This window comes from Mastigoproctus giganteus, chromosome 13 (assembly GCF_048544385.1).
Source record: "Mastigoproctus giganteus isolate SK-2022 chromosome 13, ASM4854438v1, whole genome shotgun sequence".
NCBI classification, from domain to species: Eukaryota; Metazoa; Arthropoda; class Arachnida; order Uropygi; family Thelyphonidae; genus Mastigoproctus; species Mastigoproctus giganteus.
In genome coordinates, this window is record NC_143587.1 from 19,382,711 (window position 1) to 19,410,556 (window position 27,846).

Below are 27,846 nucleotides of genomic sequence, written 5' to 3' on the forward strand. Positions count from 1 at the left end.
AAAAATGCTTCAAGAGGCATTTGTTTCCAAGATAATCTTCTCTTTTCTTTATAAATTTCACAATTGCATGCATAAGCATTTTTTTTAACAGCACGCACAAATTGCAACTAACTAACACGATGCACGCAAGTGAGATTACAACTAACACGAATCGTGCAGAGTAACAAGTTTACAAAGCTTAAAAAAAAAAAATTTCTGAAAAGTTTTGTGTTTTTTATATGATTGAATATTTCATTGAAGAGGAAACACATTTCACCATAATAACGTAAAAACCCACACAATTTCAATTTTCACAAATGAAATAAGATTGAGTTTACTACCCATTTATAATTGATTGCACTAACAGAAAACCCCATTAAACCGGTAAGTGCAAATTGTTTTTATTGTTTTATGGTCGTGACTTCCACAAATGTAATTTAGAAAAATATCACAATGATGTTCAAAATTGATTCTTATAACAGAACATATGAAAATGATGAAAGTGTAGTGCATTTTAATGATTTGAATTGGTAACTAATACAATTTACATTATAAAAATGACCTTTTAGAGAGATAAATAGCTTTGCTATACAGCGAAAATTTCATCTTCCGAGGTCTTGAAATAAAAACTAAAAAACAATGTGTTATTGGGTTCACATTACAATATTTCCACGATACGATGGTGTCTCTGGAACGGATTAATATCGTAAAGTGGAGTGTACTGTATTATATAGCGACACGTGTGGTTTGAAATACGGTACATTCATTTTTTTGCAATTAATGTTCGTATTTTTGATTTTGTTTTATACTTGAAAAAAAAAATAATAAAAAATCGTAAACCCAGGAACTGCCTGTGTATAACTTATATGTTAAAAAAAAAAACTTTTTTTATTATTTATAATTATATATACATACTTGCTAAAGACAGAGTATCCATATTTTGGGATGTTATTTACTATTTAATACTTGTAATCCATGCGCATTTCTCTTCCTTAGCACTATCACTGATTCACTAAATTACTTCTGTAACTCTGCATGAACTGGTGACCAAGTTTGTTGTTACTTTAGAATGCTCTAAGTGAAGAGAAAAAATGCCCACTGTGTGGATAATTGGAAAAATGTATGTTTGATTACGTTTTACCTTGTTTGTTGAAGTTAAATCTGTGAATTTGGTGATATATGTGATAAAATTTTTATACATTTTGTCTTCTTTGTATAGTCTTCTTTTTTTCTTTTTATATCTTTTATGAATTAAAATAACTTGGCTCATCAAAGTACTGTTGAAAACAAGAGGCAAATTGCTGAAGCAGTTACCATGGTTAAACTTGTCTATAAAAAATCACTTACTTAACATGCACGGTGCCTCCATAGCCAGGTGGGCAGGAGCAGCAGTGCGTGACACACGCTTCTTGATTAGACCGGGGTTCGGGCCCGTGATCACCAAATACAGAGGATGTGGAAAGGTCAGGGAATGACCACCACATATCCCCGGAGCAATATGGCCTTAGTTGCTAATGCTCCTAAAAACCAAATAACAACAACAACTTAACATGAAATAGGTTTAATTCCACATAATGAAAGTAAAATTTCACACCTGCGTAATCAAACATACATTATGCCAGCTGTAGTGGCAAGGCAAATATATGTTTTGCCACTACAGCTGGAAACACTTATACAGTGGACCATTTTTGCTTCCTTCACTCACAACTCTTTTCTAAAGTAACAGAAAACTTGTCACTGGTTCAAGAAAGAACTCCATGATCAGCTTACACAGCTGTAATTTATAAGAGCAGTTCATGCTGAATTACAGTTTAGTGAATAACTCATAGTGCTAAAAAAGAGAAAGATTACTTTTTTTTGCATGGATTACAAGTATTAAACAATAAATAATATCCCAAAATATGGATATTCTGTCTTCAGCAATTATGTAAATTTTACACAATAAAAACAGTTTTAATATACAGTCTTGTTTTAATATACAGTCATACACATGCTGCATAATTATTATTGGTGGCAAGAATGAAACTCAGCAGTTTTGGTTATGCAGGAAATTGTGAAATAAGTACACATTAGTATTAATAGCACCTGCATTGGGAAATCATGCATTTGTATTGTTAGCAGTTGTAGTGTATTTTGGTTTCAGCAGTGTGAAAAAAATGGAGCTCAAGCATAGCATGAATTAAAGGTACATGAATTCTCTATGATTTCTGCAAACAATTCTGGAGGAAGTGAGTAGAGATACAGTAATGTCAGAAATGTCATCAATAAAATGAGTGAATTCAAACTTCTGGTTAGGACAAGTAGTGCTGACATAATAGGGCTTACAAAAACGTGGTGCTACCCGGAGATAGGGGATGACGAGTTTCAGTATGTTAAAGACGATATACGGTATGTATAACGTATTTAGGAAGGAAAGGGAAGATAGAAGGATTGGTGGGGTCATGCTTCTTATCAAAAGCAGCCTAACCGTGATGAAAGTCTTCCCGGATTCAGACGTTTTGCATGCTAGTATAGAATCTGTATGGTGTGAGAAAGTTGGAAGCAAAGGTATAATGAGAGTGGGAGTAATCTACAGGCCAGGTGATTGTGAAGATTATAATGAGAGCCTCTACATGCAAATAATTTGGGCAAGTAAGCGTGAATGTTTTGTTATGTGCGATTTTAATTTGCCTCTAATTGATTGGAGCAAATGGGAGGAAAATTCCACATTGGGGACAAAATTTTTAAATCAATTAGATGATTGCTATTTGTATCAGCATGTCAGGGAAAGTACTATGGAAAAGAATACTCTAGACCTCATCATCACCTATGAACCAGATGACATAATAGGGCTGACAGTACAGGAACCAGTAGCAGGAAGTGATCACGGAGTTCTATGGTGAACAATGAAGAGAGAAGTAGCAGTAGTTAAAGGCAAAGGAATGGGTTATAATTTTAGGAAAGCAAATTACAACAGCTTAAGGTGCTACATGGCCTCTATTAACTGGGTAGATATCTCACAGAGAGCAAATACAATTGAACTATGGTATACCTTTAAAACATTAATCACAGAAGCCTTGAATGCGTATATACCATTAAAAAAACATTCCATGAGGAGGATTCCAAGTTGGATGAATAATGAAGTTGCCAGATTACTTGAGCAGAAAAAGACAACATGGAAAAGTTACAGAGCAATAAAAAGTACTGAAGCCTATAACAGTTACAAATTGATCTGTAATAGTTAGGCTGGCAAAGGCAGATTATGAGAAATTGTTGGCAAAAAGTGGGGGATAAGGAATTCTTCACATATATAAATGCAAAAAAGAGAAGGACAAACCAGATCGGACCCTTATGTAATGGATGTGGGATAGTATCAGATACCCCAGCTGAAGTTGCAGACGAACTCAACAGTTACTTTGCATCGATATTTACTGTTATGCAAACAACAGGGATTACCTTTATTTTTGTTATAGGATCGCTTCTTTTTCAACCAGCTTTCCTTAGTCCAGTGTATTAACAATTATTTGTAATAGCGATATAGAATTTATAAAAAAAAATATTAAACATTTTCCCCACTCTCAGAAATCTCAACTCTCAACAGTGAATCAAACCCCACTGTCTCAATACCGAGTGCTCAACCCAACTCCGGTCTTCAACCACCATACCTCTGTCGTCAAGGAAAACATTACGTCTATCAACATTATTAATTCCTATATTCTATTATATTATGTAATAATACTATATTGTACAGTAGAGAATTTTCTTTATAATGCTGTTTGACCACTTGGTTTCTACAGACTTCTCAAATTAGCAAGCTGTTCAAAGTCATAATTCAAAATATGTCCAAAATGAAATTTGAAGTTGATGTTTCCATTGCATTAGTTAGGCAGTTTAAATATAGTTGGCTACAAAAACACAACAGAGGACAAGAAAGTTCATCACTCAGTCATTTATTAATTCCACCTATTATTTATTTATTATTATTTTTTTTAACCTAAATTCATAAGTGCTTGGAATAACTACCTGCTATGAACATGCTGTTAGGCTTCAATTCTAAATATCTGTTATATGTGAGGATTCAATTGATCACATTCTGAGAGAAGTAGTAGTGTCCATAATAATACTAAAAATGGATGATATTTCAGCTAGATATATATGCCTTTACAATCCATTCATCTTTCCTATTAAGAATTAAGACAAAAAGTTGTTTTTAATGTTGCTGTGATTTCTAAATTGGTATTGTTTTCTTTAACATGAAATGAAAAACTGTAAGTGCCTGTTCTTACTAGACAGCATTTGCTCTAAAAAATTTATAGATCTGAAGTCATTGGAAATTCATGCTGCCTATTTTGAATGCAATAATTTAATAGTAAGGGTTTTTTGTTTTTTTTTTCCCTCCATATTGATCAATTGTAATAAATTTAAAATTGATTAAAATTCAGCTTATTAGAATTGACTTATTTTTCATATTTCGTTTAGGGAGGAGAGTTTAAGGCCAAAAAAGTATATCTAACAGATACTATACATCCCAGCATACAGTGAGTATTATCAGTTTCCTTTAGTTCTGTATACAGAATGTTTCAGTTAAAAGCTTTAGACTATTTGTTCCTTTGACCTTTTTTGCCATATTTGGGATGAATTTTTGAATTTGTTATTAAAAGTGAACTTAGTATTACTGTTTAGATTTACAATTTCTAAATTCAAATTTTGCCTAATCAGTTGCTTTTTTTCTCAGTGAGTAGGTTGTTCCCCATCTTTTGTTTAGTCTAAAAACATCATTGCTGTATTTCTGAAATGAATGGAAACCAATTTTATTTGGATTAAAAACACAACAAGCACAGTGATTTTATGTGAGGTTTGCTTATCAGTAGTAGCAGTAGTGGCATGTGATGCAAGAAAGCAAGTGTATGAGCTTATGCATCAGCCAAAAAAAAAAAAATTACCAAACAATCCCCTCTAAATATTTGTCCAGTTCCTCCTTAAATTTATTTAACCTATTAACTTCCGCAACAACAGATGGAAGTTTGTTCCAGCAATTAACCACCCACTGGCTAAAGGAAAATTTCCACACATCTATTCTACATCTGTCCTTCCTCAATTTCAATTTATGCCCTCTTAGGTTCATAATCTGAACAAGTGGAAGAATCCCATCAGAATTCAGAGTGCTCAACCCATTCAAGGCACTCAACCCATTTAAGCCTCTCCTGGTAAGAGGATCCCTTCATTCCCCTCACCAATTTTGTTGCCCTTCTGTGTATACACTCAAGCAAATCTACATCCTTCCTAAAATGAGGCCTCCAGACCTGCATACAGTACTCAAGGCATAGCCTGACCATTGCCTTATACAGAGGGACAATCACCTCCTTTTTCCTGCTAGCAAAATTCCTGTATATAATTGACACACTCCATGACCTGCCCTTGCAGCCTGTCTGCGTTGCTCAGAAAACTTCATATCTGCCTGCACAATTACTCCCAGGTCTTTTTCATTTTCTACCACCTTAAGTGTAATACCACACAGTTGGTACGTTTCTCTGAGGTTACTTCTACCCATATGCAGTGCTTTGCATTTTTCAATGTTAAACTTCAGTTGCCACTTCTCGGCCCATCTGCCCAAATTTTCTAGATCCTGTTGCAGTAACACACTGCCATTACTGTCATTAACAACCCTGCCAACCTTTGTATCATCTGCAAACTTCGATACTAAGCCTGATATACAAAATTTATTGATATCATTGATAAATATTCAAAACAACAGTGGACCCAACACCGAACTCTGTGGGACTTCACTAATAACATTAGTCCACGAAGAGCAGCACCCATTGATTAACACCCTCTGTCTTCTCCCACTCAACCATCCTTTTATCCATTGTAGCAACTTACCCTTAATATCATTCTGCTCCAATTTTTACAGTAGTCTTCCATGTGTAACAGTGTCAAAAACTTTCCTGAAATCCAAGTATATGATATCAAAATTATTTTTTGCATCCAGTTCCTTTATAACCACATCATAATAACCAATCAAATTTTCAGACAAGACTTTCCCTTAACAAACCCATGCTGTGTCTGAATTATTGCTGCAGTCTTGTCTAGATGATCCTGCAATGCATCTTTAATCAGTGACTCCATTATTTTACCCAGAACAGAAGTTAAACTAACTGGTCTGTAATTACTTGTGTCACCCTTTGATCCCCCTTTGTGAATTGGGGACACATTTTCACATCTCCATTTTGTGGGGACCTACCCTGAGTCCTGTCCTCATAATTATGGCTAAGGGTTTGCTTACTTCCTTTGCCGCCTCCTTCAATATAACTGGATAGATCCCATCCACCCCAGGTGCCTTTCTTATGTTTCACTTCACCAATTTCTCCTCCACTTTGTTCTCAGTTATTACAATATCATTAAGCACCCTGTTACAATTTGATAACTTTGTGGCATTTTCAAACCTTAATAACTCCTCATGTATGCCATTATCTAGACCGTAGTTTGACTCTCATTGGAGTTGCATCAGGTGATTACCCCAGGGGCTCACGTCTGGTGAGTACAGCTTGGCACACCCATAGTCCTGAGCTGGATATCATCATTCTTCTCTTTCTTGGTGATTCCTTTCTACTTCATTCTCTCTCTCACTCTCAGGGTAACGTGAGAATTTTTTTTGGCTCGTGCAGCATAAGCCTCAGACTTCCTTGCACTATGTGGCTAATAATAATAATAACAGCACCACACAACCAGGCCATAAGGAAGATAGATAAGTGGTATACCCCACTCAACCTAAGCGAGGAACTCCCTCCTGCCCAGACAGTACAAGAAACAAAGTTAGAAAGATGGGCAAAGAAGACACTCCATGGCAGACACTACAATGACCTCCATTAAGAGCACATCGATAACATTGCTACCAATGCATGGCTCACAAGCGGGACGCTGTTCCCCGAGACTGAAGGATTCATGCTGGCCATCCAAGACCAGGTAACCAACACCAGAAACTATAGAAAATACATTGCAAAGGAGCCTGGAATGTCAGGTGACACATGTCGACGATGCCACCTCGCCTCAGAAATGATCCAACACATCACCGCGAGGTGCAATGTGATCACCCAGACTGAGTACACTCGTAGACACGACCAGGTAGCCAGGATAATACATCAGAAGCTAGCGAGGAAATACCAGTTGATCAAAGAAAGTGTACCATACTATAAGTATGAACCCCAGGCAGTACTAGACCCAAACCCACAAGCTGTACTGGGACTGTGCCATAGTAACGGATAAGACCAGACTGGACATAATCCTTGTGGACAAGATGGAAAAGGCTAACTACCTGATTGACATAGCTGTGCCCAACACTAGCAATGTCCAGAAAACCCATGAGGGGGGGGGGGGGGAAATTAGAAAGTACACGAACCTGAGACATGAGATCAAGGAGATGTGGCATATGCAAGAAGTATCAACCATCCCAATCATTGTGCATCGTGTCAACCACCGGTATTGTACCAAAGACTCTACATAGCAGCCTAGCAGCAATAGGTCTCTCAGAGAACACCCCTACAAGGAACTCCAGAAAGTTGCAATCCTGAACGCTGTAGGATAGTCAGAGATTTCCTCGACCAACAGTAACACCTGACGTTACAACTATCCTGTGTACTTGGTAGCAGTACCCGTCACGGAGTGGAATCCCCCAATCAGGGAGAAATAATATAAGAGCAACAATAATAATAATAAATAGGCACTGTGAAGATCTGAGCAACATAATGACAAGATATATCCATAATATAAAAACTCATGTAAGTGTGGAACATAAAGCCTCGTAGTACAAAAGCTATAAAACATTACTGTAACCTATTTATGTACATAACAATGAGCAAACTAGGTTTGCCTACTTAATGCACTGATCGCACATTGTAGAGCTCCTTTACCACGAGTTGCTCCAGTGGAAAAGTATACTGCTTTTTAATCCTGCGTAATGGTATATACTTTAAATAAAATGCAGTATACTTTGCATTGGAGCAATGCTTTTTATTTAGATTACTACAATACTGAAGCAGCTCATGGCAGAAGTCTTCCACAATATGAGGTCAATGCAATGTTAATCCAGAAATGTAGTATACACTGAGATAGCTTTGCATTAGGAATGTCTACCCTTATGCTGCATTTAGCTCACAGCACTGCATAGATATGTCATGGTTAGACTCCAAAAGTTGGATGGTGTCCACAGATGTGGTAGCTCATGTTCATCATGCTACATCCCACAGTTTGTTGATATTCGATGGGACTGTGTCAATCCAAGTGTGCCTTTCACATTGTCTCATGCATGCTTGATTGGGTTGGTATCAAGCAAGTCTGTCAGCCATGGGAAGATCGAGGACTTGCTAGACCTAATTTTTTAAATTATTTTTATTATATACAGTGGCAGACAAAAAACTGCATCACCTTAAAAAAAAAAGTAATGTTTGTAGTGAAACGTATAAGATATTGTTTGATTACAGGCATTTTGTTTGTCACAAAGCAAAGGTATTGCATCAGTCCCTTCTATAACGGTGTTGGAAGGGTATACACATTCATTAGTATCCTACACTTTTTTTTCTTGGTTGACACCAAGTGAAAAAAGTGTAGCTGTTGCTCTTTCCCAGGAAGTGCTTTCTACACGTGCCATCGCTGATAAAATTGACTGCCACCAGTCAACAGTATCCTGGGTGCTGAAATTAAAGCTGCAAACTGGGTGATATGAAGAGAAGACCTGGATCAGGCCGTAAGAGAGTGACTGTCTTCCCAAGATTGATATTTGAAATGGCTATCCTTCATAATCACCAAGCTAGTGCTCCTGATCTAAAACTGGACTTTGAGATGGCTCTGGTGTTGAAGCAAGTGCACGAACTATCCAAAGACAGCTTTCAGAATGTGGTCTGCATGCCTATCAGCCCTTTGTTGACCCAACAAATGAGGAAAAAGCGACTTGCTTGGGCTAAATTGCTTCACTGACAAAAGAGCAATGCGACACCGTCTTCTTTTCTGACAAATCAAAATTCAACCTGCATAGCTTGGATGGAAAGCATTATGTCAGAAGACGAAAATCGGAGGTATACCATCCTGACTGCATAACGCCAACTGTAAAGTTCCCTGCCGGTCAGATGGTCTGGGGGATGCATAACAAACAAAGGGGTGGGGTGAATTAAATTTATTAATGGAACGGTGAATGCAGAAACCTACACTGCTATCTTGGAGGCATGCCTGAAACCCATTATTAGGGATCACCACACAGATATCCAAAACTGCATTTTTCAACAGGACTCAGCACCTTGCCACACAGCAAAATTGTTAAGGTTTATGCTATTTAGATTTAATGATGAGTTTGTCTTCTTGTCTCACAAGGCTTGAAACATACTTACACCAATTTTTTCCCTCATTTTTGTCCCTTGAGGTGGTACAGTCATATCTCAGAAATGCTGGCATTACATGTTGGACTGGCCCAGCAACAGTTCAGATTTGAACCCTATTGAAAATTTCTGGTACATAATATCATCTAAAATTGCTTAGAAGAAGCCAACAAGTAAGATTCGGCTGCAGGAAAGCATTGTAAGTGTGTGGTACCACAAAATTGGGCAACCGTATATCCAGAAGTTGCCAGATCATTGCAGGGCTGTAATTGCAGCTCAAGGAGGAACAACAAAATATTGAGGACTTATTTTGCTGATTTACAGTACATAATACTATTACGTTAACTTGTCATTTCAGTTTTGTACACATAAATGCAATAAAATGTATGTTTGGTTGTCATGATTTCCATTTGCATAATTTCTCATATTTCCATTAATTATGCATTTTACCCTTTGAGAAGATATTTATGGCAATTAGGTATATCAGGTGGTCTTTTTATTGGATTTCATTCATCAAGATATATATTCCATCTAACAAATGCATTTCGAACATTTCTGCAATGCAGCGCAAAACACATTATTTGCAAAATTCACAAGTGATACAGTTTTTTTGTCTGCCACTGTATAATTTTTTTTTTGTTTTCATTATTTCACACTTGTTAACTAATCTGTTAGTTATGAACCTGCAGTTATGAAGCTTAGTTATGAACCTGCAGTTACTGCAGTTAGATTACTCAAAATTGGTCTTGAAAAACATACGTTTCTCTGTTGTGTTGTGCTATGCTATCCAGAATTAATTACATAACTTCAGGGAGGTGATTATTCTCTTGTATAAGGCAATGGGCAGGTCACACCTTGAGTACTGTATACAGGTCTGGAGGCCTCATTTCAAGAAGGATGTAGAGCTGCTGGAACGAGTACAGAGAAGGGCAACAAGATTAGTGAATGGAACAAAGGGTTGCTGTTACGAAGAAAGGCTTAAGTTTTGCAAATTACAGTGTCTGGAGACTATGCACCGGCGAGGTGATCTGATAGAGGTGTATAAGGCCTTGAATGGTTTGAGCATGCTCAATGCTGATGGGATTCTTCCTCTTGCTCAGAATAATCACCTGAGAGAGCATAAATTCAAATTGAGGAAAGACAGATGTAGGATAGATGTGCAGAAATTTGCCTTTAGCCAGCGGGTGGTTGGTTGGTGGAACAGACTTCCATCACTTGTTGTGGAAGTTGATATCCTAAACAAATTTAAGGCTCAGCTGGACAGGTATTTCGAACGAACGGAGGGGTGAAATGGGAGTGGTGTTTTTTTTTTTTTTTTTTTTTTTTTTGCTGATGCTGAATAAGCTTGCTTTCTTGCATCATATGCCTCTACTAATGCTAACTTAATACTGCTTTCATGAAGGGGGGTGGTACATTCTCCGAAGACTTGTATTCAGAGAAACTAAACACTGTTGAATTTTGATAAAAATGTATAAGTAAAACTGAGTCACAGTGATACATTGCAGATTGGGGTAGTAGTAGTGGCATGTGATGCAAGAAAGCAAATGTATGAGCTTATGCAGCATCAGCAAAAAAAAAAAAAAAAAAAATCACACCATTCCCTCCAAATGCCTGTCCAGTTCCTCCTTAAATTTATTCAAGCTATCAACTTCCACAACGACAGATGGAAGTTTGTTCCAACAATTAACCCCCGCTGGCTAAAGGCAAATTTCCGCACATCTATTCTACATCTGTCTTTTCTTAATTTGAATTTATGCCCCCTTAGGTTCGTAATCTGAACAAGTGGAAGGATCCCATCAGATTTCAGCGTGCTCAATCCATTCAAGGCCTTATATACCTCAATCAGATCACCGCGCAGGTGCCTAGTCTCCAGCCACTGCAATTTGCAGAACTTAAGCTTCTCTTGGTAAGAGGATCCCTTCATTCCCCTCACCAATCTTGTTGCCCTTCTCTGTACCCGCTCAAGTAAATCTACATCCTTCCTAAAATGAGGTCTCCAGACCTGTACGCAGTACTCAAGGCGTGGCCTGACCATTGCCTTATACAGAGGGATAATCACCTCCTTTTCCCTGCTAGCAAAATTCCTATATATCATTGACAAAACCCCATGACCTGCCCTGGCAGCCTGTCTGCATTGCTCAGAGAACTTCATATCTGACTGCACAATTACTCCCAGGTCTTTTTCATTTTCTACCACCTTAAGTGTAGTACCACACAGTTGGTACGTTTCTCTGGGGTTATTTCTACCCATATGCAGTACTTTGCATTTGTCAAGGTTAAACTTCAGTTGCCACTTCTTAGCCCATCTGCCCAAATTATCTAGATCCTGTTGCAGTAGCAGACTGCCATTACTGTCATTAACAACCCTGCCAACCTTTGTATCATCTGCAAACTTCGACATTAAGCCCGATATACCTTCATCAATATCATTGATAAATATACAAAACAACAGTGGACCTAACACCGAACCCTGTGGGACTCCACTAATAACATTAGTCCAAGAAGAGCAGCACCCATTGATTACCACCCTCTGTCTTCTCCCACTTAACCATCCTTTTATCCATTGTAGCAACTTACCCTTAATACCATTCTGCTCCAATTTGTACAATAGTCTTCCATGCGCAACAGTGTCAAAAGCTTTCCTGAAATCCAAATATATGATATCAAAATTGTTTTTTGCATCCAGTTCCTTTGTAACCATATCATAATATCCTATCAAATTTGTCAGACAAGACTTTCCCTTAACAAACCCATGCTGTGTCTGAATTATTGCTGCAGTCTTGTCTAGATGATCCTGCAATGCATCTTTAACCAGCGACTCCATTATTTTACCCGGAACAGAAGTTAAACTAACTGGTCTGTAATTACTCGTAATAACTGCCAACTGTGTTTGCTGTTTTATTAACATGACAGTTGCATTGTTCAAGTTACATCAGGCTTCAAGTAAATTGCACTATTTCTGTGTTTCTCGATTCATAAATGCCTTATGCATAGTGGTTATTTTCTGATGCCACCTTTATGTCTTGCTGCAGATGTAACATGTATATTTTTTACACTAAAGAATATGCACCAGAACAAAGTAGTTTATGGTGCTACTACATTCCATGCTTGTCTTTGTATGATATCAGATAACAATGATATTTTTTGTATGCTTTTGGTTGGTTCTCAACAAAACTACAAAGAATGATTTTCAGAGAATAATAGATCATTCTGTGTGTCTTTTGTTTGCAATGCTTATTCTAATATCAAAAAATAGCTACTTGCCAATATCTACTCAAATGCAGTCCATCTGATTGAAGTAACTATTAATCACTTATTTGTTTTATTTGAAGGTGTCTGGATTCAAACGCTGTCAGGAACTAGAGAAATTAAGGTTTCTTTGATCAGTAGTTAACTGATCTGAAGTGGAGAGAGTAGACATGTCTCTCTCCCACAAATTATTCTGGGTTTTCAGTCCATACAATATGCAAATCAGCCTGTGAACACAAATTTGTATATACATTATAGACGACAAAAGTATACAAAGTAGCATACCATTAGACGTGGTGCATTACACTGCGAGTAGTTGATGCATACCGAAGGCAAGATAATCTCATTTCTCTGTTGATAGCACTACACATCCCAGTACCTACAAGTCACCCACTTAAATTTCCAGTATTCATTCATATCACAATTAACTTTTTACCATAACTCAGGAATGAAGAAGCCCAACAGCCAAGACAAAAAGCAAAGTCCCTAAATATTGTCAATTGATAAAGCAAATACTGGCTTCTATTTGCTTTCTCTACTTGTCATGAACTGGTGGGGTATTCAAGAGCCACCGTAATAAAGTGTACCAGGACTGGCATCAAAATGGTCAAACAATGACCCGACGGCAAAACTGCAAATATCAGCAAAAGGTTGAAGTTAGAGGTGAGTGCCGGGTCTGATGACTCATACAGGCAAACAGGCGCAGCACTGTTGAAGAGTTGACTACCCAATACAACGTGAGCCAACCCGGAACAATATCTGGCATCACCATGTGTTGCACACTCATAAAAATATTATTTATAACATGAGTGCTCTAATTTCGGCAGTTCGGCATCCTATGACCCCTACGGCATCCTCTCCTAACCAAGGTTCATTGGTGTAACGCCTGATGCAAAGAGCATGTAAGTTGAACCTTAGAGGGCTGGAAGAAGGTGTGCTGGTCAGATGAGTCATGTTATTTACTCCACACCGTGGTTGGTCGTGTATGGATTTGGCATCAACAACATGAGGCTCTTGATCCATCATGCATGGTATCAAAAGTGCAGGCCGGTGGAGATATGTATGATGTGGGACATGTTTCACTGGCAGGAACTTGGATCCCTGGTGCATGTGGAACAATGTATCAGTGGTCTCCGCTATTGTCAACTGCTTGCTGACTGTGTACACCCCACTATGTTACACTTTTCCCCAAATGGCGATGGTGTCTTCCAAGATGACAGTGCGTCGAGCCATCAGGCACTTGTGCAGGAATTATTTGAGGAACACAGTTCTGACTTCCAGCATATCGATTGGCCTCCAAACTCCCCCGATATCAATCCCATAGAGTACTATGGAAAGGTATCAGGCATCTGGATACATGCATCACCTCCATACCTGCATTGCTGGGTGCATTACACACAGCTTGGTTGGCCATACCTCCTCAACACTTCTGACATCTTGTTGAATCAATGCCGTGTCAGATAGCTGCTGTACTTGAGGGCAAAAGGAGGACTTACGAAGTATTAGATAAGTTGTTGTTGTTGTTGTTTTTTGGTTTTTAAGAGCATTAGCAACTGAGGCCATGTTGCTCCGGGAATATGCGGTAGTCATTCCCTGACCTTTCTGCATCCTCCGTATTTGGTGGTGACGGGTTCGAACCCCGGTCTAATCAAGAAGCGTGTGCTGCGCACTGCTGCTCCTTCCCACCTGGCTACGGAGGCGCCGCCATTAGATAAGTGGTCATAATTCAGTGATCACTCAGTTTATATACGAGGAGCGATCATTTAATTTGTAGACTGGTGCAAGATCTTATCTTAATTGTCATCATCTAAATTTTCTATGGATTTCTCTTTCTCGAAATACTCTCCCTTGAACTTTATACACTTTTGCTACAGTTGTACCCATTCATTAAATGCTTCTTGCAAGCCATTTTTTGAAAGACTGCAAAGTGCTTCTTTTGTGTCTCTGCAAGCATCACTGTCAGACGCAAAATGCTTGCCTTTCAGAGCTTTCTTCAAATGTGGAAACAGGAAGAAATCACACGGGGCTAAGTCAGTGAATAAGGGGGATGTGGCAGAACCTTAGCACTTATGGCAGTGATCACTGGCTGCACAATATTAGCTGTATGGAGTCTGGCATTGTTTTGATGGAGAAACCACTTCACACTGGAAAGTTCTTGACCTTTGACTCTGAGAACCTCAGAGTATGCTTCCTTGTTCATAGTTGTTCCACAAGAATGCCTTTTATATCAAAGAATACAAGAACCATTTGTTTGTCATCTAAACGAGAAACTCAAAATTTCTTAGGTCTTGGTGACTCAGAATGCTTTCACTCACTCGTCTGTGGTATTCTCTCTGAATCATAGCGAAAAATCCAAGTTTCATTACAAGTCACTATTCGATTTAAGAAGTTTTGGCCTTTTGTTTCAACACAATCAAGCATTTCTTTGCTGTTTTTGTTCTAGAGTCAAATTGTATGGGATCTAGCAGGTACAGATCTGCAACATTTTCAAGTGAGCTTTCAAAATATTGTGAGCACTACCATATGAAATGGACATTCTAACAGCTAATTCATGAAGTGTAATTTGCCTGTATTCATCCAAGGTTTCCTGGGTTTTTGCAAGTTGCTCAGGAGTTGTCATGGAGGGAGGCTGACCAGGTCTTGGGTCATCTGCAACAGACTCGTGGTCTTCACCAAATCTTGCGCAATTTAAATATAGCCTACCAAGACACAGAATACCATATGCTTCATTCATCTCTCTAACTGTTTCCAATGCATTTAAATCTCATCTGACACAATAACGAATCACATATCACTGTTCAATCTGTATGTCAAACATGATACTTAAAAACGATTGTCAGTGGCACGTGGCTAAAAAAACTCTTCATGCAACACTAGCTTTAAAATTACTGGCATGTGCCTCTAGTGGCAGTTATGCAAATTTGTGTGGCGAACAAAAATCTTGCACCAGTCTGTGAATTAAATGATCACCTCTTGTACATAAAACTATTTACTATTTTAATTTCTTCTCCTTTGCCTTATAACTTCCAATATTCGCTCATAAGTGTTTTTCCTTACATTTTAGTTAATATACTAAAATGAGTGCCCTTCAACCTGATACCTGTCAATTTTGGGCACATCTCTTAAGTATAGTATATTGCATACAGAAATAATGTCGAAAATAGTAAAAATTTAAAACTTGCCTGTATATTTTTAAAAAATATTCATTGAACAATTGTTGGTTTTATATTTCCTGGAATATAGCATTTTCAAGTTTATAATACTCATCTTTTACATTAGCAACTGATGCCCACTGTTTATTTTATATTTTCAGAGAAGCTTGCCAGATTATTGATGACCATTTTGAAGGATTATTGTTGAAAAAACAAAAATTCCTTGACACCAAAGAACAGTATCAAAAAATCATTGGTCTCTGTAATGATTCAAATATCCTTTAATGTTTATGTTTTGTGTAATACTAATAAGTTGTTTTGCACTATAAATATGAGCATGCTTTGGTTTTTTTTATTGAAATTGCTCTTTAAAATTCTGAGCAGTGCAGACAGGCTGTCAGAGCAAGTCATGGGATCTCATCAATAATATACAAGAATTTTGCTAGTAAGGATAAGGAGGTGATTATTCCTTTGTATACTGCGTACAGGTCTGGAGGCCTCATTTTAGGAAGGATGTAGAGTTGCTAGAACAAGTACAGAGAAGGGCAACAAGATTGTTGAGGGGAACGAAGGGGTCCTCTTACGAAGAAAGGCTTAAGTTCTGTAAATTGCAGCATCTGGAGACTGCACCTGCGAGGTAATCTGATTGAGGTGTATAAGGTCTTGAATGGGTTGAGCAGGCTCAATGCTGATGGGATTCTTCCTCTTGCCCTGATTAATTGCCTGAGGGGACATAAATTCAAATTGAGGAAAGACAGTTGTACAATAGATGCGTGGAAATTTGCCTTTAGCCAGTGGGTAGTTGATTGCTGGAACAAACTTCCATCTGTCGTTGTGGAAGTTGATAGCTTAAATGAATTTAAGGAAGAATTGGACAAACTTTTAGAGTGAATGGATGTGTCCAGTGTTTTTTTTTTTTATAGCTGATGCTGTAGAAGCTTGCTTTCTTGCATCATATGCCTCTACTAATTCTGCCTAATGCCAAAATTAAGCTTTAAAGAAGACATGAGAAAAGCATTACGTTATACTAAGAGAGTATTAGTTTTTATTATTTTCAATTTGCTTAAAGAATCCAAACCTCTTTTTAAAAAACTGATTACAGAAAAGCAGCAGCGATACTGCTTATTAAATGCAAGGTTTATTGTGTACAGCTCTGCCATTTTATTTATATGATGACATGTGAATGCACCCTAACATTGAAATTATGAACAAAGTTATAATCTTTGTGACTATAACAATGAAAGAGAGAGAGAGAATGAATGATTTCCACCTATTTGAAATAAACATTTGAAATAATTTGAAATAAACCTATTTGAAATAAACATACAAGTTACTTGCAGTAAGTTAATATCACCACAAGGTAATTTCGGTGCAATGTAAATATTTTGTACTTTGAATGATAACATAATGAATTCATGTAACTGCTGTGTATCTATATAATATGCACAACCATTTATTTTTAAATAAATTATTTATTTATTAAATTACATTATTTTTGATAATCTCAGAGTGGACAAAGAAAATTGAAAGCAGAATTTTCTGCAATAAGCATTCATTGAATAAATTTAAATTAAATAATGGTGAGACTGCATTTGGAATATTATGTTCAAGTCTGGAGGTTGCATCTAAAGACCTTAACCTTCTTGAAAGGTCCAGATAGAGACTTGCTGGGTGAAAACAGTGCAAAAATGTTCCATATGAGGAGAGACTACAAATATGTGGATTATAGTGCAATTAAATTAAGCATAATTCATCAGTGGGGGAGGGGGGGCATTGACCTCCCATATTTCATATCTGGCTCTGCAGTCTTTGCTCTATAATTGATTCTCAATTGCATAACCATTATTTACCCAAAACAAAACAAAACTATAGTACATGATATCAGATTCTCTAATGAAGGTAATTCAAATAAATGTCGTATGGTAAAATTAATAAATTTGATGAGCTTCAAGTGCTAGTCAAGACATCAAAGGCAGATATTGTTGGGATATCAGAAATGTGGTGTCACACAGATGTAAGCAGGCAGAATTGGAATTTGTGGAGAACAGTGTGTACAGAAAGGATAGACAGGACAGGAAAGGAGAAGGGGTTATGCTGTTAGTTAAGAAAGTGAATCCAATTGATTTTGGAATGCACTTTGTGGTGGACAATGCAATGTTGAGTCTGTTTGGTGTGATATGAGCACTGGGAAAGTAAAAATGAGAGTAGGTGTGTGTTATAGGCCTAATGAATCTGATGAATGTAATGAGCAATTGTGTAGAGAAATAGTGTGCCAGTAAATCAGAATGTCTTATAATGGGGGATTTTAACTTTCCAGATATTGACTGGAACTTGTGGGTTGATCACTCGCACACTAGCAAGACTTTTGTGGATTAAATGGATGACTGTTTTCTACAGCAACATGTTTGAAAGGCAACCAGAGGGAGTAATACTCTTAATCTGATTATCAGCAGTGATTATTCATGCATTAAGAATTTGCAGATAAAGGAACCACTGGGTGATAGTGATCACAATGTTATGTGGGAATTACTTAAAGATGTAACTACCATCAAGGCTAAAGGAAAGGGCTTTTGCTTTCATAAAGGCTTTTAAATTCTGTACAGTGGGATCAACTGATGATGTTTTTAAACTCAGACAGTTTTTAAATTCTGTACAGTGGGATCAACTGATGATGTTACCAACGTTGAATTCTAAATGGGAAGCCTTCAGGGACTTAATCTTGGAGGCTCCTAGGATTTTCATTCCAACTAAGAAATACTGTTCAGGGTTCAGGCCTAAATGGATGTCAGATGAATTAATGAGGCTTGTGGCAGAGAAGAAAAATGTATGGGATGGATATAAATTATCAGGTGACACAGAAGCCTATGGCAGATATAAACTAGTCTATAATCAAGTCACAGAGGAGGATAGGCAAGCGAAGGCAGATTACGAAAAATCTTTGGCAAAGTATGCAAAGAAAAACAGCAAAGAGTTCTTTACTTATGTAAACTCTAAAAGGAAAGGGATGAATCAGATTGGACCACTTAACATAGATAGGTTGACTACTGATGATTGTGATCATGTAGCTGATGAACTGAATGAGTATTTTGCATCTACATTCACACATGAGGAGTTATTCAATGAGGGGAGTTCCAGAAGTTTATTAAACTAACAGGGAGCTAAGTGATTTTTTAAAAACTGAGAGCAAAGTGGAGGAGAAATTGTTGAAATTAAACATAAGGAATGCACCTGGGGTGGTGGTGGTTGTTGTTTGGTTTTTAGGAGCATTAGCAACTAAGGCCATATTGCTCCAGGGATATGCGGTGGTCATTCCCTCACCTTTCCACATCCTCTGTATTTGGTGATCACAGGCTCGAACCCCGGCCTAATCAAGAAGTGTGTGCTACACACTGCTGCTCCTGCCCACCTGGCTATGGAGGTGCCCCTGGGGTGGACTGAATCTATCGAGTTATATTAAAGGAGGCAGCAAAAGAAGTAAGCAAACCCTTAGCCATAATTATGACAACTTCCTTGGACTCAGGGGAGATCCCCATGGACTATAGGTGTGCAAATGTATCACCAATTCACAAAGGGGGGGGGGGGTTTAAAAGGTGATACAAGTAACTATAGACCTGTTAGTTTAACTTGTGTTCCGGAGAAAATAATGGAATTACTGGTTAAAGAAGCATTGCAGGATCAGGTAGACAAGACTGCAGTAATAGTTAAGACACAGCATGGGTTTGTTAAAGGGAGGTCCTGTCTGACCAATTTGATTGGATTCTATGATGTGATCACAAAGGAACTGAATGCCAAAAATAATTTTGATGTTATATACTTGGATTTTGGGAAAGCTTTTGATACTGTTGCACATGGAAGACTGCTGTACAGATTGGAGAAGTATGGCATTAAGGGTAAGTTGCGACAATGGATAAAGGGATGGTTGAGTGGGAGACGACAGAGAGTGGTAATCAATGGACACTGCTCTTCGTGGACAGATGTTATTAGTGGAGTTCCCCAGTGTTTGGTGTTGGGCCCATCGTTGTTTTGTATATTTATCAATGATATTGATGAAGGTATATCAAGTTTAATGTCCAAGTTTGCAAATGATACAAAGGTTGGCAGGGTTGTTAACAACAGTAAAGACAGTATGCTACTCCAACTGGATCTAGATAAGTTGGGCAAATGGGCAAAAGTTAAACATTGAGAAATGCAAAGTACTGTATATGGGTAGCAATAACCCAAGAGAAATGTACCAACTGTGTGGTACTACACTTAGGGAAGTGGAAAGTGAAAAAGACATGGAGGTAATTGTGCAGTCAAATATGAAGTTTGCCGAGCAGTGCAGACGGGCTGCCAGGGCAGGTCATGGAGTCTTGTCAATGATATATAATAATTTTGCTAGCAGGGACAGGGAAGTGATTATCCTGTTATATAATGCAATGGTCAGGCCATACCTAGAGTACTGTGTACAGATCTGGAGGCCTTATTTTAGGAAGGATGTAGAGTTGCTATAATGAGTACAGAGAAGGGCAACGAGATTGGTGAGGGGAATAATGGGGTAGCACCCTTACTAAGAAAGGCTGGCTTAAGTTCTACAAATTGCAGCGATTGGAGAGTATGCACCTGTGAGGTGATCTGATTGAGGTGTACAAGGCCTTGAATGGGTTGAGCAAGCTGAATGCTGATGGAATTCTTCCTCTTGCTCAGATTAAAAACCTCAGGGGCATAGTTTAAATTGAGGAAAGACAGTTATAGAATAGATGTGTTGAAATTTATCTTTAGCCAGAGTGTAGTTGATCAGTGGAACAGACTTCCATCTTTTGTTGTGGAAGTTGATAGTCTAAATAAATTTAAGGCTGAGCTGGACAGTCATTTGGAACAAATGGAGGGGTGAAATTGGAGGGTTTTATTCTATTTATTTATTTTTCTTTTAAGGCTGATGCTGCATAAGCTTCCTTTTTTTTTTTTTTTTTTTTTGCATTGTATGCCTCTACTGATGCTAATGGTCTAGAATCATTCTCAGACTGTCCACAAAAAAGACATCTTCCCAAAAGATGTTTATAGACATCTTTTGGGAAGATGATGCAGTCGTTTTGGTGCCTCCGTAGCCAGGTGGGAAGGAGCAGCAGTGCGTAGCACACGCTTTTTGATTAGACTGGGGTTCAAGCCCATCACCACCAAATACAGAGGATGCGGAAAGGTCAGGGAATGACCACTGCATATCCCGGAGCAATATAGCCTTAGTTTTTTTTTTTTTTTTTTTTTTTTTATGAAAACCCCAAGCACGAAAGGTATCAAAACCTTTAGTACATAGTACCGTGCATGGGTTGAAGGAGAAGTATGGGGGGGAGGGGGATGCTAATGCTCCTAAAAGCCAAATAACAACAGCAGTCGTTTTCTAAGATCAGTGGTTGCTGGTATCACCACAGGCACCAACTATTGAATTTTAGCTGGAAAGAAATATTTAGAACCAGCAGAAAGAGACAGTTGAACTTTCTTATCCCCTGGTAGGTGGGTTCCTGTGACCATATCCACAGCACATTACACCAACCTTCTGCTCAATTTGAGTGCAACTGTCATGGAAAATCTGCAGGGGATGATGACCAAAGATGTGCTGTTGCATTTTGAATTTTTACCATGTTCTGGTCTCATCCTTTCAGAGATCTTCCTCTTTCCATCATCAAATGCTCTTTGTTGAGGAAAACATTTTCCTGTTGTTGGTGCAGTGAGTTCTGAAACTCAGTTGTAGTTTCAAGGAGAAAAATTACCTCAGAGTGTATTCTCCTGTAGCAGAAATATTTTTCCTGCACTGGTGGCTGTGTATAAAAGTAGTAATGAATGTGCTTGAGTTCTTTCTTCTGTCAATAAGGCTTTTAGTTAAATATCGATCTTTATGTATCACCTTCATATGATATAGTTGTTCCTATGCACTTGTCTCAAAGAGCATTCACAGAACTGTTTGGATTTATTTTCCTTCTTTTGTGTGTCCAGTTTCTTAAAATGCAAGGATTGTTTGCAAAATAATTAAGTAAGACTAAATGCAACTAGACATAATATTTTTAAGATTATAAATTATCTCTATAATATTGGTGTAAATATACACACATATAATATTGGTGTAAATAGACAACTCTTAAACGAAAAAACTACGATAGTAGTGTAAAGGGCATCATTTCATCTATCTCATATTGTGCTCATCCTTCACAATGAGTTGCCATGTATTGCACTACCTCGAATAAGTAACGCTTCACTAATATAGAAGTAACAATAGTCTTCTCTCTTAGTGCAGCATTACTTATTTGAGGTAGTTCAATACATGGCAACTCATTGTGAAGGAGGAGCACAATATGAGATACAGATGAAATGATATCCTTTACACTACTATTGTAATTTTTTTCATTTAAGAGTTGTCTATGGTGTATTTACACCAATATTATATATATACAAAATAATTAATATAAATTTAAAAAATAATAACAGAAATCTTCCAGATATTTCTGACTTATAAGCATGCAGAATTATTCTTTATTGATAACAGAAAGACACCTAGCCATTTTCACTTTTGTCACTAGGGTTGACATGTGAAGAATAGTATGCTGCTTTTAAGTTTTGCTACTGTTTAAAAAAATTGCACAGAAGCTTACTCCTTGTTACAGGAGATGTACAGAGAGCCTTTTTTCCATGTAGCACAGCTAGATGGTGAATTAAACAATTTAAAGATGGATTCAAGTCAATGACAATAGTCAATAGTCCAAGTGTTTGAGCATTTTCAGTAAGTGAACAAAACATCAATAGTGTTGCTGCTATATTGGTTGAAAATTGCTGTATGATTTTGAGGAGCCCTGTGCATATCATAATTATATCTTTAAGTAATAACGTTACTGATACTAGAACAAAAAGAACCAAGTTCTGTAATGCTAAAAACAAAGTCAGTGCCGTCTGCTATTAAAGTTGTGGTTATGAATTTCTTGGACATTACTGCAATGGTGTGCCAGAATGTTTGTGCCATCCCTATGCAACAGTTATTGGCTATTACAATAAAACCATAATTTAATGGCCTATACAGGAGTAAGACCTGTTAAATCCAACTGTCCATTATACTCTAAAGAAATACATATATTTGCATATGTTGTTATAATGTTATGAAAAAGTGCTGTACAATTAAATAAAAACATTAACCATTCTAATAGTGATTTTATTGCACTTACTAGTTATGTGGTGTACAAGTTGAAATTTTGCCATGTTGTATAGTGGCAGTAGAAACTCTGACTGAAGCTTATTCAGAATGTGAAGAGCTTTCAATCACCCTCACTGGAAGTTTAGATAACACCCTATTCATGTCTGACATATTCAGCAGGCTGATGGAAGGTGATGATAACAAAAATCTGGCAATATGAATCTTGTAAAGGACACAGAATACATTAATTTGAGTGCAGGTGTCATGGAAAATCTGCAGGGGATGCTGACCAAAGATGCACTGTTGCATTTTGAATTTTTGCCATGTTCTGGTCTCATCCTTTCAGAGATCTTCCTCTTTCCATCATTGAATACACTTTGTGGAGGAAAGCATTTTCTTGTTGTTGGTGCAGTTGTAGTTTCAAGGAGAATAATGACCTCAAAGTTTTATTTACAATTTCTTCAAAGCTGCAGGAACATGATGTAGGTACAGCATTTCAGCAAGTTACTTCAGTGGTAATAAAACGGGACAAAAATGCTTCATACATTCAGTTTTTACCTGATTACTGTATTGATAAATAAAAAAAAAAAAAAAAAAAAAGCAAGTGTAGCTTCCTCATTAGCTATGAGTTAAATTTGCTCTGTTGTTAATTAAAATGTTTTAACTGATGTAAATACCATCAGTTAAAATACCTCAGTTTGATGGTAAATACTATCAGACTGAAGCAGTTATATTACTGGGTTCTGTATGAATGAAAAGCTTTATTCAATGAATGCTATCTTTTTTTTTTTAAGTCTGTTAAATTGAAGGTTTACTGCATTGTGTTTCTGTACTTAAAACCCTGTGAGAATATATTTTCTTGTGACTACCCAATCTCTGTATTGGTGGTTGGATACACAATCAGGACAAGGCATGATGCCTTTACATTGCCCTAGTTGTATAGAATTCTTGATTTCAGTCATTGTCAAATGTGTACCACACTCTCCAGTAGGCCAAACCTGGCACTACTGGACTTTTCATCTGTTTCCTATAATGAAAAAAATTATGGGTATCTAATCAACTCTTAAACATCAAACAAAGACTGTTTCATAAATAGACAAAAATTTGGATATACATTGAGGTAAATAGTTAATTAAAAATTATGATCATTTCCTTGTTGCAATCTCTGTTTTCAACTTCATATAATAACAATCTCTGTTTTCAACTTCATATCATACAATTTTATGCATCGCATATGCAATTTAAAAATGTTTATTAAATTAGTATACTTTCCTTAATAAATTTCACAGGTGAAAGATCTTCTAGAGAAACAGTTTGCTTTCCAAAATACAAGCGAGACTAGATGGAAATCTCTAATAGATGTCATTGATATATGTGTTGACAAGGTATAATTAATAATTTAAAAATGATGTTTGTGAGTGAGATTTCTTCACCATTTTTAGAGAGGAGTGAAACAAAGCATAGAATAGATTTTGCAAAAATTGTAATACAACTAAGCAAATCACAGTCAAAACTAGACAAATCAGAAAAGCATAGAAAGAAAGTTGTGGATAAAATTTGCCTCAACAATCACTAAGGATACAGACGATAGAATCATGTTAGGAGATTAGAATGATTAGAATTAAATTTTATCAAATTAGATTAAATTTTAACCAATGCCTTATGGTAAATTGGAAGGGGCTGGATACATCCTCTCACGAAGAAATCACAAATTTGTCAAGTAAGGCTTTTGCACAGAATTCTGCATTATCATCATACTACTTCGCCTTTAAGCAAATTAAAGACAGCTAACAAGTTTAAACATAACTTTCACATGAAAAGCTTGTCCTTATAACAGCCCATTTGAGATGGCTGCACTTAAATTGCATGCAGCAAAGCTGCTCACACAGATGAAATATATTTGTCTGTTGTTAAAACAAATAAATAAAACATTTTTGTATGGATTTCAAAGTTATTACAATTAAATTTTTCTTGAAGACATTTATTCAGACTCTTGGGACCACTCGATATTGTTAGCCTTTCCAAAACATTGACAGGATCTTTCAGCTCCATCTGTTTACTGGCCAGTTTCTTTATTAAGTTGCTTAGGCAGAACCCTTGAAAGAATGATGCACACTTGACTTGCCTGGTATTTAGAATTAAGGCATATACTAAGCTATGATCACTTTGATTTCCGTAAAAACAGGTCCGCTATAGACCTTAGACCAAAGCAAAGTCTAACGTATGCAATGCATACATTGAAATTGAGCATATGGCTATTTTCAGTATAGATATCCGAAAGGCATTTGATACCACTTGGCTCATTGAAATACTTGGAGACCTAAGGTATACGAACCTTAAGGCCTTTACAGCAGTCTTTCATTTTTATATAGAACTTACGGCACCACAACTTCCAAGTGTGTTATTACAATACTCTCTCTCACACAGCACATTAACCAACTGGCAACAAAACATTCCTAAACTAATTAAATCTTGTACAAAATTTATTTTAGAATCTCTAACTTACCTGCAAACTTATGTGGATTTTCATAGTTTCTTTCTTCTTGTACAAATGGTAGGTGAGCCTTCTGGACTCTTGAAAACTGTTGGTCACAATTTCTGTCCATTTACAGTGAAACTTCCCTTTAACGGACAGCCATGGGGAACGAAAATGTGTCCGTTAGAGAGAAGTGTCCGCTAACAAGAAGTCTGAGGGAGAAAAAAAAAAAGAAAGAAAGAAAAATCGTTAAACGTTTAATGTAAAATTAAATTAAAATATATACAGATTTTGAACAATATTTTTGTAAATAATATACAATTACATACACAAGAGATAAAGAAAAATCGTTAAACTTTTAATGTAAAATTAAATTAAATTATATACAGATTTTGCACAATATTTTTGTAAATAATATACATACAATTGTGCTATGCATATTATGACTTTATCTTAAGAAAAATGCATACAGTAATCACTTATTTTCTTCTGCACCTTCTTCCGGCTGATAATTTTGTTTTCAACATTTGTTTGGGGTGAAGAAACCATCGAAAGTCCTTCAGTATCTTCTTCAGTGGCGAAAAACATTTTTAAACGATTGATTTGTATGAGCGCTTCTATTTTCATCGGTGGTTCGTCGTTAATATGTTCTTCGACAGAATGACCTCCTTCCATTTCTTCATCCTCATGAGGAACTTCTTGAAAAATATCGATGATAATGTCGTTGATATCTAGAGCACCATCTTCTGTAGTGAGGTTTGAGTCTTTGTAGCCAGGGTCACTTGTAGCGGAAGTATTGTACATTATCAATAGATGTTGAAGTTCTTGTTCTTCTTGGTGCTCCACATTGCTGTTCACAACTTCAATTTTTGCATTTGAGAAGCCAGACTTTACAAAACAGTTCATGACAGTTTGTTTTCTAATTGCGTTTACTGAAGAGGAAATCCATTGAATCGCATCTAGGATGCTGATTTTCTTTGCAAGGTCACTCGCACATGTTACATCGTTCATGTTTGCAATGAGATATCTTAAAACACGTTTTCTGTAGTGAAGTTTAAAATTTTTTATTATCCCTTGATCCAAGGGCTGACACTCTGCAGATGTGTTTGGTGGCAGAAAAATGATTTGAATGTTGGACAATTCAATGTGCGGGTGAGATGCAGCATTATCCATGAAAAGAATAATTTTTCTGTTTTGACGAATCATGTTTTGGTTAAGGTGACTTATCCATTCGCTCATGATATCTCGTGTCATCCACGCTTTTTTATTAGACTTCCAGTCAACATCCAAAAGAGTCTTTATGCCCTTGAAACAACAAGGATTTTGTGGGTTTCCTATAACAAGAGGTTGTTCAAAGTCTCCCAGCATATTTGTACACAATAGTACAGTCAAGCGTTCCTTAGAAATTTTTCCTCCCTGGCACTTTTCGTTTTTTAGACTCATTGCGTTTTCAGGAAGAGCTTTAAAAAAACAACCCTGTTTTGTCACAGTTGTAAATATCCTTAGCTTCAAAATCACGACATAAATCTTCCAATTTGACGGTCCACTCTGTTACAACCCCAGTATCAACAGATCCACCTTCACCACTTACGGTTTTCCAAGAAATTTTATGCCGAGTTTTGAACTTGTCTAGCCATCCCACAGAAGCTTTGAACTCCTTTACTCCTATAGATTTCGCAACCTCCAAAGCCTTTTTCCTAATAATAGGCCAATTAATGGGAATTTTTTTAGCACGTGCGCGACAAATTTGAAGTCCAACAGTTTTCGGGAATGATTTTTGACCCTGATCATTTACGTGTTGCCAAAATTGTTTGAGCAGTTCATTTTTTTTCTTTAGGATGTCGCTTACCTGCGTCTTCCCGATTTTGAATTTTACAGCGAGATTGCAAACACTATTTTTTTGCCGATCATACGCATTAATGAGTTCAACTATCTTTTAAAGTTAAATGTTTACGAGAAGACATTGTGCACTTCACACGACACTGAACAAAACTGAAAACTGAAACTGAAAAGACGAAAGGCCGACCATATTCCTCACCCCTGCACACACCGAATTCATCAGAAGTTTTACACGTGCCTTAAAATTCTTGAAAAAGGGTTTAGAACCGCAACGTAAACCTTGATAAAATTCAGAGAATCGGAAATAGAAAATAAACACACGATTGAGGCAATACGTGGAAGAAACGTTCCTAGAAAAAGGGCCGTGAGCTCGCCCGCTGTCCGTTATGGGGAGATCAAATTAAGTGCTAATCTAAACGAAACAGTGCAGATTGCCTGTCCGCGTCCGTTACAGAGAATGTCCGCTAGACAGAAGCTGCAAACACGTTAAAACCAATGGAGGTGAGTTGGGGAATTTGAAAATGTCCGTTGTAGAGAGATGTCCGTTAGGAGAAGTTTCACTCTATATATCCACAGTCTATTACATTCTGATAGTTCTATTGCATATTAAAGTTAAACTGACTTATTAGCATCTTACTTTTCCTCTAATTC

General features: G+C 37.1%; 1 protein-coding gene across 1 annotated transcript in view; it reads left to right on the forward strand.

Annotated features, from left to right (window-relative positions):
• LOC150075832 (DNA primase small subunit-like) overlaps nucleotides 1-27,846 on the forward strand; it is a 64,359-nt gene that overhangs the window by 22,385 nt on the left and 14,128 nt on the right. The window contains exons 5-9 of the mRNA XM_090387904.1: nucleotides 4,438-4,496; nucleotides 15,886-15,986; nucleotides 22,574-22,701; nucleotides 22,915-23,091; nucleotides 24,170-24,265. Coding sequence (XP_090244030.1) covers nucleotides 4,438-4,496; nucleotides 15,886-15,986; nucleotides 22,574-22,701; nucleotides 22,915-23,091; nucleotides 24,170-24,265 — 561 coding nt within the window. The remainder of the gene's footprint in view (nucleotides 1-4,437; nucleotides 4,497-15,885; nucleotides 15,987-22,573; nucleotides 22,702-22,914; nucleotides 23,092-24,169; nucleotides 24,266-27,846) is intronic.